The sequence below is a fragment of the Danio rerio genome, chromosome 15 (genome assembly GCF_049306965.1).
Source record: "Danio rerio strain Tuebingen ecotype United States chromosome 15, GRCz12tu, whole genome shotgun sequence".
NCBI classification, from domain to species: Eukaryota; Metazoa; Chordata; class Actinopteri; order Cypriniformes; family Danionidae; genus Danio; species Danio rerio.
Window position 1 is genome coordinate 11,552,751 of NC_133190.1, and position 14,750 is coordinate 11,567,500.

General features: G+C 33.6%; 1 protein-coding gene across 31 annotated transcripts in view; it reads right to left on the minus strand.

Moving 5' to 3' along the window:
• Positions 1–14,750, minus strand: part of tenm4 (teneurin transmembrane protein 4) — a 463,933-nt gene that overhangs the window by 327,493 nt on the left and 121,690 nt on the right. For all 31 annotated transcript variants that reach the window (XM_073922732.1, XM_073922725.1, XM_073922721.1 and 28 more), the window contains 1 exon segment: positions 14,033–14,305. In XM_073922732.1, the coding sequence (XP_073778833.1) occupies positions 14,033–14,305 (273 nt within the window).

Sequence of the window (14,750 nt, forward strand, 5' to 3'; positions counted from 1 at the left end):
CATTATTCTGCTATTAAGCATAATAGAAACCAATATAATAATCCTAACTTACCTAAAAGAGAAAAAGTTTAGTCTCGTTAACAACTGAATTTTTTTTAAGGTTATGTGCCTTTTTATAAAGTGTATGTAAACTTCTGGTTTCAATTGTATATCCCTGTAAGAAAACGTTGCAAATATTTGGAAATCTGGCAACCACAATAATTAAACCCATGAGAACAATTGTATTTGGGACCAAAGTTCTCTGGAATTCTCTCAAGCGGTGGAAGTCTTTCAACTGGTTGACACCAAATCAAATCATAGCTCATTACCATTAATAAAGTTGACATGATTTCTACTCTCTTTGACGGCCACACTGGCGCAGACGCGTTGAGTCGCTCCTCGCCACTTATTGCCGCTGGCTCCCATTGAAAACTATGGATTCTGGCTACTTTGACACTCTCACCACTTTTAGTGTCAACGCACAGTAAGTTATAACAGTTAAAACCCCCTCAGCTTAATGTGATATAAGCAAATTGGCGATTGTAAAATGTACTGACCATTGATTGTGATACTTCTTTCCTCTCAGTTGTTCAGATCAAAGTGACAAACATGTTCAGATGACATTCTCCAGTGAAAACTCTTATTTGCGTCAAACTGTCAAGACGCAGAAACTTAAATTACAGTATCCACAGTGGTGCAGTGATTGACAGCCACACACAGCAAAACATTAGATTCTACGACACTGAGGAGCTGTGCCAAAGCTCAAACTGCGTAGGTAAAAACCTTGGCGACAAAAAGGCAAAGCTTACAGACTGCAGCTTTAACGCAATAGTTCACCCAAAAATGAAAATTTACTCACCATTCACTCACACTCAAGTGGTTTTAAAAAAGCAGCAATTAACATCCTTAGCAGGACCAAAAACAATATTATTCGTTTTCAGTCACATTAGTTTCCATGTGCGTAGGCCCAGCAAACAAAAAAATGGGCATTAATGGCAGCTAACACTGGAATCTTCACTGAAATGCAGTGCAAGCAAGTCAGATTTTCTTTTGTTTCAAGATATGAATACTTGGATCACCATTTGAACAGAATAAAAAAAGAGATATGAACACAAACAAAAACAGTGTGCATTACGATCCGACAGTCCTATTTCAGTCATTAAACACCATCAGGTCCCTGCCCTGCTGTCCTGCGTTGTGGAGAATCTCTTGATTTAGTCATTGGTATGGAATGTTAGTGAACGCTTTCATATTTTGCTTAAATTAATATTTTTTGGTAAGATCATGAAAATGATTTGCTCACTTCTGCTATTCCTACTTTGACTTTTTAATTTATACTTTACCTGCACTTTAAGTGATATGTTTAGGGAACGTTTATCACCCTCATATGATTCCAAACATTTGAGTTTCCTTTTATCTGTCACAAAAAATTATATTTTGAAATACTGTATGTTAGAAATGTGTAAATACTGACTTCAAAAGTAGGACAAACTATTATTGTGGAAGTCAATGGTTACTGGTTTCCAACTTTAGCAAAACTTTGGGTGAACCATTTCTTTAACTGCAAAAAAAAAAAAAAATAATAATAATACAAATTACGCACACCAAAGTACTGACAGATTTTGCACAACAATTATCTGTCATTTTAGCGAAATCAAGAAATCTTAAAGATAGCATTGTTTTCTCAGGCAGGAGAGTGTTCCCTTAATGGTGTGATATTACAGGAAAACTATCAATAGTAGTCAATAGGTGCGCTCTACTTCATGCAGCGCTGCGCAGATCAATCAAAATCTGTCTTAAAGCAGTGCATGCTGGTTAGAATTTTTGTCCGGATTGATGCTGCACCGATGCCAAGTGACTGTCACATGTGGCATCAAAGTGCCGTGACAGTGCTCCGAGATCAGAAGGCAGACTCAGCCCTTGCAGCATCTGAAGAGTGACTGCTGGAACTGCGATGATGACCCCAATATTACACGATTGGCTGAGTTTATGGCATGACAATAACCACAACTTCCGATACAAAAGTTTCAAAACAAACAATTCACTCTTCATACCCTTTCTATCTTGTACACATGCTTATTAAAGACTACAAATATTTTACTGCAGTAATCATCTTTTGTTAATTAATTTGGCTAGATTGTTTGCACATGTTTATTTTCAACCTTTTTTATACAGACTTTTTATTGCATTCAGCTCCATGAACGATTTAAATGGTATATTTTAGTGAATAACCTAAATATTTAACTCAAATTAGTCTTACAGACTTGAAATAAAATAATTATCTTCATTGATCCTGACACCCCAAAGCTATCTTAACAAAATAAGTTAAAAAAACTATTTTATTAAATAATTATACAATAATTTATATAATTATAATTTTTTTTTTTTTTAATTTCCTGTCAGGCCGTTTATACACAAGTTTTAAAAGTGACATTGATGTACCTGCTCTTTCTGGGAAACTTCAACTTAAAGCGTAGCTCTTTTATTTTAGGAATGTCCTTTTTGTTCAATCTTTTGTGGATTAAAGTGCTTTTTTAAAAATGCTTTCATTATCGAAAAAAATTGTAATCATTGTTTGAGACTTAATCAAAACATCTTGTTTGGGGTTTTACACTAATATACATTGGAAAATTTAATATCTAAAAATGTAAATAAATTTACAGCCCTTTAGCATATTCAAACAAGAAGTATTAGCCTAAAGAGGGATGTTTAAAGTAAAAAAATAAAACATTTGTGCTTATTGCCTTGTATTAAATAGACCTATTTGTTTGTATGGGTATATTACCCTCTCGTTTCCCCTAATTCATAATCATTCATGATTATTGTTAAAAAATGAACTATATTTTGTAGAGACTGTATTCTGTTTTATTTGTACTGTAAATGTTTTGTTGTTATAAATAAATAAATGATGATGATGCCATAAGATCGATCATCATAAAGGTTACGGGCCAGGGGATTGTGCGGGGCCCCCTTATTGGGCCCGTCCGCTACGCCACTGATTACTCTACAATGCCATAAGATTATTTAAATGATGTGTACGCTTTAAGTTTCAATTTCACTGCTAAGTGCGGTTCATACTTCCCATGTGGGGGTGTTGTGAGTGTCACGGGGGGGTGGGATGCGTGCCCTGCTGGTCCATACGCTACGCCACTGTTAGTGCTCGTATCGCAAATTTCATGCAAATCTGAACTTCAGCGAAGATTCGCTCCACATTAACCAATCATGAGCTTGCTTTTATAAGGGAGTGATTATGACTTAGTGCCTATTGTCGGTGTCCCGAGGGGAAATCCTGTTGTCGACACTAAACATCAGCTCTTTAAACTGGGCTCCATTACCCAGGTGTAATTTACCCAAGTGAGTTGATCAACTTACATAGCTGGCTGCACCTCAAAAGAATCTAGCATGCAGACACAACGCCAAATGAATATATGCAGTTTTCAGCCTTCCTAAAGCACATAAACACAGCTATTATCTCAATAAAACCCATGTAAGCCATTTAGCAACAAAGCTAACGAGTCACCTGGCAGACAAAAGCCTTGTAAATGACACGAATCCGGGTCCATTGTGAAGTGAATATAATGTGTGAATGAAGCGAATTTTAAATGCGTATGAAGTGAGTAAACACTAAATGTTTATGCGTCCATTTAAGTTCTAAAATCGCTATTTATTTGCATACTCTGGTGTGAACACAGCATGACAGAAAGTGAGTATTTAAAGTTCTTCCCCACCAGCAGTCAAATAACATATTTTTAATGTTTAAAAAAAACTAATTCACATAATGCTGCTTATGTCTGTGAGCAGTTGGGGAAGATATTACTTGTGTATCATTATATTAAATATGTGAAACAGGCAAACATACACTACTATCTCAACTCAACCATGCTCCACCCCCTTAAGCTATACTAACAACAAAATAACAAAAATATATATAAATATATATAAATATATAAATATATAAATATATATATAAATATATATATATATATATATATATATATATATATATATATATATATATATATATATATATATATATATATATATATATATATATATATATATATATATATATATATATATATATATATATATATATATATATATATATATATATATATCGCTTTAAGTACACTTGGCGCTTAAGATTAAAGAGTCTTGATAAGATTTGAACCAAACTGGTCATTGGAGACGCATGTTTAAACCAGATAAAAAACAGTATAGCATCTCAACTGACTGCTTGAAACTGGATCACTGAAAATACACACTAATACCAGGTGAAAAGGGTGTGTTGCATCGAGGCTCTATAGTATAGCAGCACATTCATCTCATTGTCAACATCCCCAATTACAGCAGCACTGATCACTCCCCACGAGCCCCTCTTAACCTCAATCTTTCAGCAGTTCAGAAGCAGTTCAAAGTTTCCGGCGAGTTCTAAACCTCAGAAGTGACATCTTATACAGCCTCCAGAAAGAGCCAGCACTGAGGCAGACGCAGTCAAATTAACCAATTAGAGCTTCCCTGCTTCAAACTAAACGAAAGAAGGGCGAATGTACTGTAGATCGTTCTGTGTGTCTACATCAAAACCCCAGAATCTTCAGATCCTTCTCGCCCTTCAAGTTCACGCTGCCATCTTCCAGACTAATTCTGAAGGAAACCATCAATTTAGGCAATACAAACAATCACAAAGAATATCGTAAGGGCATGAAACAAAAGGCACAAACGGCAATCCAAAGCTCCCAGGATTCCGATTCGGTTTCCCAATAAAAGGCATTGACTCACGATCACATGGGAACATTTTCAGTAATACGGCTCCCAGGGAAATATGCTGATGGATGGCACCAGTTTAATCATGCGTTAGAAAAAAAAAATGTTTCTGCCTCAAAGAAAATCACGGCATAGTTCATTTTTCACCTCGTGGCACATTTTGTGTGTGTTTTTTTTTAAAGCCATTATTATCATGAGGTTTTTTTTCTGATATGATGGTGAGGCATGTCAATACATCTGTAATGATGGTGTAGGGGAGACTTTATATTCGATTTATATACAAAAATTATATTCAATTGCTGTTTAAAAAAGAAACATTAAAAACAGTTGAAATAAATAATAATAAATAATAATAAATAATAATAATAATAATAATAATAATAATAATAATAATAATAATACAATTTCCCAGAGATTAGTTGCAGCTGGAAGGGAATCTGCTGCGTAACAAACGTGCTGGATAAGTTGGCGGTTCATTCCGCTGTGGCGACCTCGAATTAATAAAGGGACTAAGCCGACAAGGAAATGAATGAATGAATGAATGATACTAAAAAAGAAACAATAATAGAGACTTAAGATTTTAGATAGAAAATTTTATTATGAAGGTCCACATTTCAAATAAGTGTTACAACTTTTTACATGAAAGAGTCCTAAATTTTACATAAAAAAATATATTTTTAAAAATGATAAAAGGATGTTCTCGACCATGAAACCATCATATTACAATGATTTCTGACACAATGAACAAGTAATGCATTTGATCTACCATTTTCAAGCGATTGTCAATCAAATGAGTACATTTTACAGTAGCTTAAAAACTGTCATGTTTTTTTTAATCATGCAGGTAACATTTATGTTTCCAAAGGCTTTTATGTACGCTGTTATTTTGCCTTGTTTTACTAGACCCAGACCCTTCTAAATTATTATGATACACAAATATGATTAAAAAAAAATCATAATCAAAACAGTTAAACACACTTTGGGTGTTTTTGAAGTTTTATTGATTGGTTGAAACCACAATAAATGAGAGTTTCAGGTGGCTTTATGCACTCATGCTATGCACTAAAAGATGATGCTGAAAACATTGTTTTTAATGTTTTATAATGTTTTAATGACTGTTTTTATTGATTCACACTACACAGCATTGTTGGCTTTCAAGAAAATAAAACGAACACAATCCTAATGCACTGCTACACTTGATTTTGGTTTTATTGTAAAAAAAAATAAAATCTAGAAAAAGGTGTAAATTACTGTGTTAAATGAGAATCTCAAATACTGTATGGCATAATTCAATAAGCAAATATGTTTTTTTTATTGAAAAAAAAATATTTTGATCATATTTTTAAATAAATTGGTTTTACACTTTCAATTTTCTGATTTTCATACACTGTAAAGCCCAACAGTCAACTTTATCAAATGAAATGAGTGTAGTTAACTCAAAATTGACTAAAAGTTAATACTACTCATTTGAAAAGAGTTTTGAACTCAGTGTTAAAGGTAATGAGTTAATTTAATACCTCATTACTTCAACTGATATGGAGTAAGTTCATAGTAGATTCATTTTTTAGCTCAAATGGTTTGTAGCAATCAGATTTCCTAAACAGTTTGAGTTGCCTTAACTTATTAGGCAACACCCACACTTATGCACTACGGCCAATTTAGTTCATTCAATTCACCTATTTGCACTATGTGTTTGGACTGTGGGGGAAATTGGAGCAACCTGAGGAAACAAACATGGGGAGAACAAGCAAACTTCAGGCAGAAATGCCAACAGGCCAAAACTCAAAGCAGTGACCTTCACTGAAAAAAGTGTTGCATGCAGAACTGTTGCAAGCAATTTATTTGTGTTGAACTTAAACAATTAAATTAAGTTGAATAATGTTCAACTTAATTTGTTTGTTTAAATTGAACACAAATAAATTGTTTACAACCACTTAACGTAAAAAAATGGATTTTAGAAGAATTTTTTTTCAGTGTTCTTGCTATGAGGCGACAGTGCTAATCACTCAGCCACCTTGTCACCTCTGGTCTTTTTATTTCTTACTTAAAGTTTTGTTGGGTTCACACCAAATGCAAATTTAGGTATTCAGAAGTAGATTACATACAATATTAATGTAAATGCTTGAACAGACGCAAATTTCTGTCAGGCGACATCGATGACATGGAATGAAACTAGTTTGAGTTTCTTTCTTTTGCCAAACACAAAGGAAGATGTACTGAAGAACGTATACAAAAAAGCCATGAACATACACAGTACTTTATGTTCCTATTATGGATGTCAAAGGCTGTTTTCCCTTGAATGTTCTTTAAAATAACTTGTTTTGTCTACAACAGAAGAAAGAGATTTGTAATGTTTAGAAGCAGTGTGAGTAAATGGTGAGGAAATGTTCATTTGGGTGAACTGTCTCTTTAAGTGAAGCATCCTTTCTCCAGGAACTGAAGCGCTGACTTCTGATGCCTATCAGAGATATTTGACCAGTACACACGCCATAACCTTCAAAAGTGAAGCCGGTGAAGAAATCGATGGAGAATGTCGTTAAGATGAGCCTTAGATAGTAAACAAATTTAGATATGACTCTCGGGCCATTCTGAGCGGGCGAACGTCCATTTATTTGTGTTCGATTCACACTAATGACCTGAACTTTGACTGGCGTGTATTATGTTACCATGTGATGATGAGGCCGTTGCTGAAAATACTCTGCTGATCAATGTAAGCTCAGCTTTCTCTGCCGCTCGTGCCGGACACAATCACACACACACACTGACCATCAACTCTACGCTGTGGTCAAACTGCACACACATGCTTTTGGCTCCTTTTTATAGCTCCGGTTACACTCATTGAAGAAGAGAGGAAAGGAGCAACAAGCATATTCTCTAAAATAATAATAATAATAATAATAATAATAATAATAATAATAATAATAATAAAATTTTTGTTTAATTCATTCAGATTTGGAATGACAGGAGATAAATTTTCACATGACTGAAATAAAGCAAAATAGAGATATTCAAAATATAAAACTACTATTTCACAAAATAAGCCAAAAGGGTTCCAAAATGCGATACATATTTTCTTTTCTCTTTTTCTAATTGTATGCGGTGCTTTGAAATTAAAATTAAACTAGTATTCCAGGAGGAGAAAGTAATTTCAGGTGAAATTGCTTGTTCTCGTAAGACAGCATTTAACTTCTGTCATGCTGACACATTCACTTCAATTTATACTATAACATTCTTTTATATAATTAGCAAGATGACATGTTGAATTTATACAGAAAGCAATTACTGACTGAATGTATTTTTAGTCCTGTGCATGTATATTTGATTAATAAAGCTTAGTTAATAAGGATTTGATTTTTAATGTTATTATAATCTGAAAGAGAAGTTAGTGGTTTTCAACTTGCCATTTTGTTGATAAAGAAAATGCATTTTTTATTAAAATCTACTCAAAATGGAATCATAGTGTTTTGGAACCAACCATATTTTAATTAAAATATCTAATATCATATTAAATAGCATTATTATTACAAAGTAATTGAGCAGCACCATGCATATTACTAAATTAAACTCACCCTAACAACTCTAAAATGTTACAAAATAAAAAAAGGAAAAATACATTTCTACATATATACACAGTGAGGAAAAACATATTTCTAAAGGTACTGTTGACTTAAATTTTTCACAAGATGTTTATAACAACCAAAGAAAGAAATGCATATATGAAAAGAAAACAAATCTAATAAACATGTAATAAAATGTAATTGACACAAGAAAACGTATTGAACACATGAAGGAAGGTGTAAAAAGGCAGTGAAAGCCCTGACAGCAGCTGAAATCTCTCAATAGCTATTCTGCAACCCTCTGGTCTTCTTCGTTTTAGATTAATATTAGCTGCTTCAGTCCAACGTCTACATGTCCAGGATGAAAAGGTGACAACAGAACAGCCATTTCAGCAAAACAATGATTTAAAAGACAGCCAAGTGAACTCTTAAAGGCTTCCAGAGAAAGAAAATCAAGCTGTAGAATTGACCAGCCAATCACCTGACTTGAATCCGATAGAAAATACTAAATAAAGATCAGTTTGGATAGACAAAATCCACAGAACCATCAAGATTTTTACTTTCTGTTGAAGTCTGTGAAACAATCTAACCAGAGCAATGCATGTGACTTCATTATGCATACAACATAGAAATGTGAAACTATACTAAATATTTAGTTACTTAACTAAACACCTAAAATAAGTACAAAGCTAAAAGCCTAAAAATGACATTCTATCAAGTCCAAGTCCAAATTCGAACTGAAAAAACACAAGTAAATTTAACAACTCAATAGAATTAACTTTTAAGATGCACATAATAAAACATTTCCTTAGAAAAAAAAAAAAAAAAAAACAGCGATCACAGCTGACGTTTAAGCTTGGATGGACAGAATAAAAAGCAATTCTAAATTATGTCTGCTTTTCAACAGCCAAGCAGATGCCTAAAGCTGTGAATAAAGATGTCCACGAAGGGCATTTTCTTTTCACAGTCATCAAATCCAGTTTAACGCACATTTAGGTTGGACTCACCTCTGCGTTTCACAGACAGATTTCATTTGGTTCTTAAGTCCATCACTGATGTCTGCGCAGAAAATGCGACGCAGCACAAAGGAACAGCTCCGTCGCTTTAAATAAGATTCTAATAGCTCAAATGACGCAAAACACACTATTTGTAGGCTTTCAGGGAGACTGTGGAGAAAAAAGGCAATTAGTGTTTGGCTGATGTGTGATTTCTAAAGGCCGTTATCAGAGTACTGGCAGGGAATATGCATAAGGTGGTTTGTAAAATGAGAGTGTGATTAAGGCTTAACTAGGCTGAGGATATGAAGACTTGCCAAACTCGAGGGTTTAAAAGCCGGAGACCTTGAAGAAAGATCACATTTTGCTTAACAAGTCAAGGCTTGCGATGAATAAATAGAGGATGACGAGGGGATCTGGGAAATGCTTTAGGTTTAGATGAGAACACTGCTTGGTGCCCTAAAGAGCCTCAGTTACATGGCTTTTTGTTGGGAGGGGGGTAAAATTGTTTAGAAATTGTTTGGCCACTACAAAAAAAAATAATAATAATAAATCACTGCACACTGCTTATCAACAACAAAGTAAAATATATATAATTTTAAAAAATAATTCAAAAATCATACATTTACATTTAGTGTTCGATCAGTAATGAAAACTTTATGAGTGAGTCATTTATTCTATTCTAATGGTAATCATGAACCATTCTATTTACAAAAAATAGATCCTGTAAACAAATCAAAATAAAACAAAACAAAAATAAATAAAAAAACACACAAATAAAATAAAAAAATGAAACAAAACACACATAGAACAAAACAAAAAACACAAATAAAATAAAAACTAAACAAAAACAAAACACAAATTAAATAAAAACAAAAACAAAACAAAATACAAAAAAACAAAAAACAAAAAACAAAACACAAATAAAATATAAATAAAAACAAAACACAAAATAAAAATTAAAAAATTAAAAAACAAAAAACAAATACAACAAAACAAAACAAGTACAACAAAACAAAAAATAATACAAATTAAATAAAAAATATTACAAATAAAATAAAAAATAATACAAATAAAATTTAATTAAATCCTTTTTTGTTTCCTACTTTTTCTAACTTTAAGTATTTTATTAAAAAAAGATATTTTATTTGTTTGTTTATATTTGTTTGTTAAAATTAGGCAGTTTTGTGTATGTATTACATATTGAATCAAGACAATAACAATGAATACAATATTTATTTGTCAATTTTTTAAGTGATTGATTTGCTCATTATGGCTAAATAGGTCTGATTATATATATATATATATATATATATATATATATATATATATATATATATATATATATATATATACTACCTAAAGCTTATTGGATCTACCCACATAATATAAAGAAAACGTTCATGCCTTATACCGGAATTACAGCATTATTAATAAATAATCTTTATCCAAAGCTGAAATATTGTACATAATCCATCTTCAAATATAACAGAGCATGGAATAGAAACCAAATTTGTACAAGAAAGGTCACCAGATAATGAAACTGAAAATATTACAAGTGTCACAGGTGCAACCTAGCAGAAAAGGCACATGCTGTAGTCTATATTTCTGTTTTGCATGAAACAAAGCCTGAATCTTTTATTAGAACAATACACTGTTGCTATATTTTTAAGCGGTTAACGGTAAACAGTAAAACCTCTTACCACCATACAACTACAGTGCTCATGTACAAGAATGAGCAAAGTCTTCAACCACAAATGCCATAAAAAAAAAAAAAAAAACAATACTAATAATATAGGGCTGCACAATATTGGACAATTTGGAAATATTGGAAACATTGCAAAAAAATATATATATATTCTGCTACAACATAAATATTATCAGTAGATGACTTCAATTTCTGTATTTAAAAATAATGTTTTATTTCAGATTGATTGAGATAATTCTGCATAAAAAGAAGTTTGCCCAAATAAGCCTGGTTACTCTCTGTGTTTTTTTTTTTTTTTTTTCTTTTACTTTCGTCAATTGGTCAAATTTGTTCCCCATCACTGTCGCCACTAGCTTGGTTTGGGACTTGTGAAGCTGAGCATCGATGGATTTGCTCTCCAGTGTTTAAACTTTCAGCAGTGAAAATTAAACTAAACTGAACTGAACCAAACTGAACTTAAACTCTGAAAACTGGACTAACAGTTTCAATTTACTAGAACTTCTTTGTTAAGCTACTTTGACACAGTCTACATTGTAAAAGCGCTATTGAAATAAACATGAACTGAATTGAATTATGTTCTTGTCAATCTACAAGCACAGTTAAATATAAGAAAGAAAAAAAAAACCAATAAAATGAACATGTTTTAGAAGTATAACAGTATTCCGCTACAGTAACTGAATAATCAAATAAAAGTAAAATAATACAAGCACAAGTTAAAGCTCGCTCTGGCCGCCCTGGTGACAATGCTGTCTGCCTTTACTGCTCCAGCGACAAGAGCATCCAAATTCACGATCTCGATCGCGTATTTAAAGAAGCCGTTGCAACATATCAGCAAATCACTCACATTCCCGCATTAAACATGCTTGAAAATGCTTTTACAGGATGATAGCAGGATAGAACTGTAAAATACAGGGGGATCCCAAGAAAACGGGAGGGTTGAGAGGTATGCTTTTTATCAAATTCATTTACCAATAGAAGTTTAAGTTGCATGTGGTGTGGCTTTGCTCCATATATCTAATATGTGTCCATATGTCTGAAATACTATGAAGCAACAATACTGTTTCGTACTGTCACTTTTTTAAAGACAATAAATATATATATATATATATATATATATATATATATATATATATATATATATATATATATATATATATATATATATATATATATGCGCTCAGCACAGCTCCGTCGCAGAAAGTTTGCCCTAAAGTGTGCCCTTAATACAGATGTGAATAAACAAGCTTCCACGAGTAAGAATGCAGATGAATTTGTTTATGAAAGGGAAAAAACCAATGCAGTGGTGTCTTTGTGGTTCGGCTTTTTAAATTACGATACACTTATTTAATTTGTTTGGGTGCTCTGCAAAATGTGCGGAAGAGTGCCGACTAGCAGCAGGAACACATCAAATCTCTTCCACCCGATAGAACATACTGAGAGTATAAAACATTAATGCACATCAGTAACTCGCCAGTAACTTTTTAAATGTATGTTCCTGTAAGAAAATATTGCAAATAACTGGAAATCTGGCGACTGCAATAATCAAACCCTTAAGAACAACTGTAGTGGGAACCAAAGTTCACAGGGCTCTGTTCTCCAGTCCTCTCAAGCGATGGACTTCTACATTCTGATTGCTTGCCGCCAAACTGCGTCACAGCTCATTACCATAAAGTTAACTTGATTTCAAATCACCTCAACTCCCACACCAGCGAAGACGCGCCACGCTGTTTTTGCAGCTTATCGCCGCCAACTTCCACTGAAAAAGAATGACTTCTGGCTACTTTGACACTCTCACAGCTTTCAAGGTGAAAGCACAGTTACATTACACAGGCCTCAAAAACGAATGCAAATTATAAACTGTAACCCAGACTCAATTTCATTGCGTATCCTGCGATGTGACTACTGCAAATGACCAAATTGTGATAACACTTGTGAAGCACTAGCTGGCAGTAGGTGTTCATGTTCCTCTGTGTTGAATTTCACCACGGGTGTTTAATTTATTCTGAATGCTACCTTAATGTACACGAAGCTAAAACTCGCTAATTCAGTGGCAGGAACCAGTGGACACGTGACGACTTTATTCATAAGATAAACACAAAACAAAAGTTTTCACCGGGAGCTCCTCCACGGGACTCCATATTTGTTTCAACAATTGATTGTCCGACTCACGGCTCTCAGGCATACCAGTCAACATTGGGATATAAAAATAAGAGATACCTGTCATGGAAATGAAGGGAATCTTGCTATTTTTCATAATTTATTTGAAAGTGTTTTAATACCTAAATAAAATGAAAACATAGAACATATTCACATTTAAGGACAAGGGATGTCCCCAGGCGATTCATTGGTAAGGGTAGTGTATAAGGAGGATCGGCTCTTTGATGTTTATTGCCACCTTTCATAGAAGGATTCAAAATATGGAAAAATACCTTAACGGGATGATAGCGGGATACAATTGTAAAATACAGGAGAATTCCAGGTGGGGTTGACAGGTATGTTCTTAGCACCGCTCACACTCATCACATATAGTTCGACCTTTTGAGCGGTGTACATCGGCATGAGCTACCACTAAGGCTATGCGACCATGGCTGAGCTGGAGCATACTCAAGCGTTTGATGCAGAAGTAAAAATCATCCTTAAAAATAAAATAAAATAATTAAAATAAAATAATAAAATAAAATAAATTAAAATAAAATAATTAAATAAAATAATTTAAATTAAAAATAATTAAATAACTAAATGAACAAACGGAAATAAAATAAAATAAAATAAAATGTACTTTTTTAAACAGACCACACAGAATAAATCGATTGCAAATTATAAATTGAAATCTAGACTCAACAATGTGATTATTGCAAATAATCACATTGTGACATAAATGCTGAAATAATATATTGTGCAGCCTTGATAATAATAATCATCTAAATAAATTATCACAAAACCCATCTCGTACACAATTTTTCCACATAAAAGCATCCTCACGCATTAGGTCAGAGCCAACCTTTACAGATTTGAAGACATGCACTCACCATTCTCAGTGTTTTCATGCTCGGTGTCGGTGAGCGTAAGGTTGGAGTTGGCTCTGCTGGACAGGCAGGAACTGCGGCCGGATTTGGTGTTGCTGCGGCCCCAGAGGCGGACGGCGTGCTCGGGGGACATTATGCCGTCTGTTTCTGTGTCAGCGTCTGATGCCACACTCACTGAGTAGTCGCGGTGGGGAAGGCCCATTTCTGTCCGGTACGCTGCCATATGTGGCGGCACGGGATCTCCGAAGGCCATGTCTCTGAGAGAAAAGTCCGGCCCTGAAACCACACACAAGGACACGAATGATAAAAAACACAATCTGTGTTATGTAGACCAGAATGCAGGAGGAAGGGGACTGAGATGAACATAAAACAAGCTTGCATTTTCCCGACCTTATTCTTATTGAGTTTTTAAAGTGTATTGTACACATGGAAATCCACAATTATCTTTGAGATTAAAGTTTTTCTCAATTGCTTTGGTACGATTTTTAAAACATTCTTTACAAACATTCTAGTGGAACTCCTGAACTTTATTGCATTTTTGTAACATGCAGGTACTCACCCAAAACATTTAATTCACGCTTTAATAGTTAACGTGTCAGTAATTTGGCCATGACTACCAAAACATAAACGTGTTATTGTGTGAGGCACTCTATTCATGATCGTTTTTTCACCATGACAGTCAATTATAGAAATTAAGGTTGAAAAAAAAAATTGTTGAGAA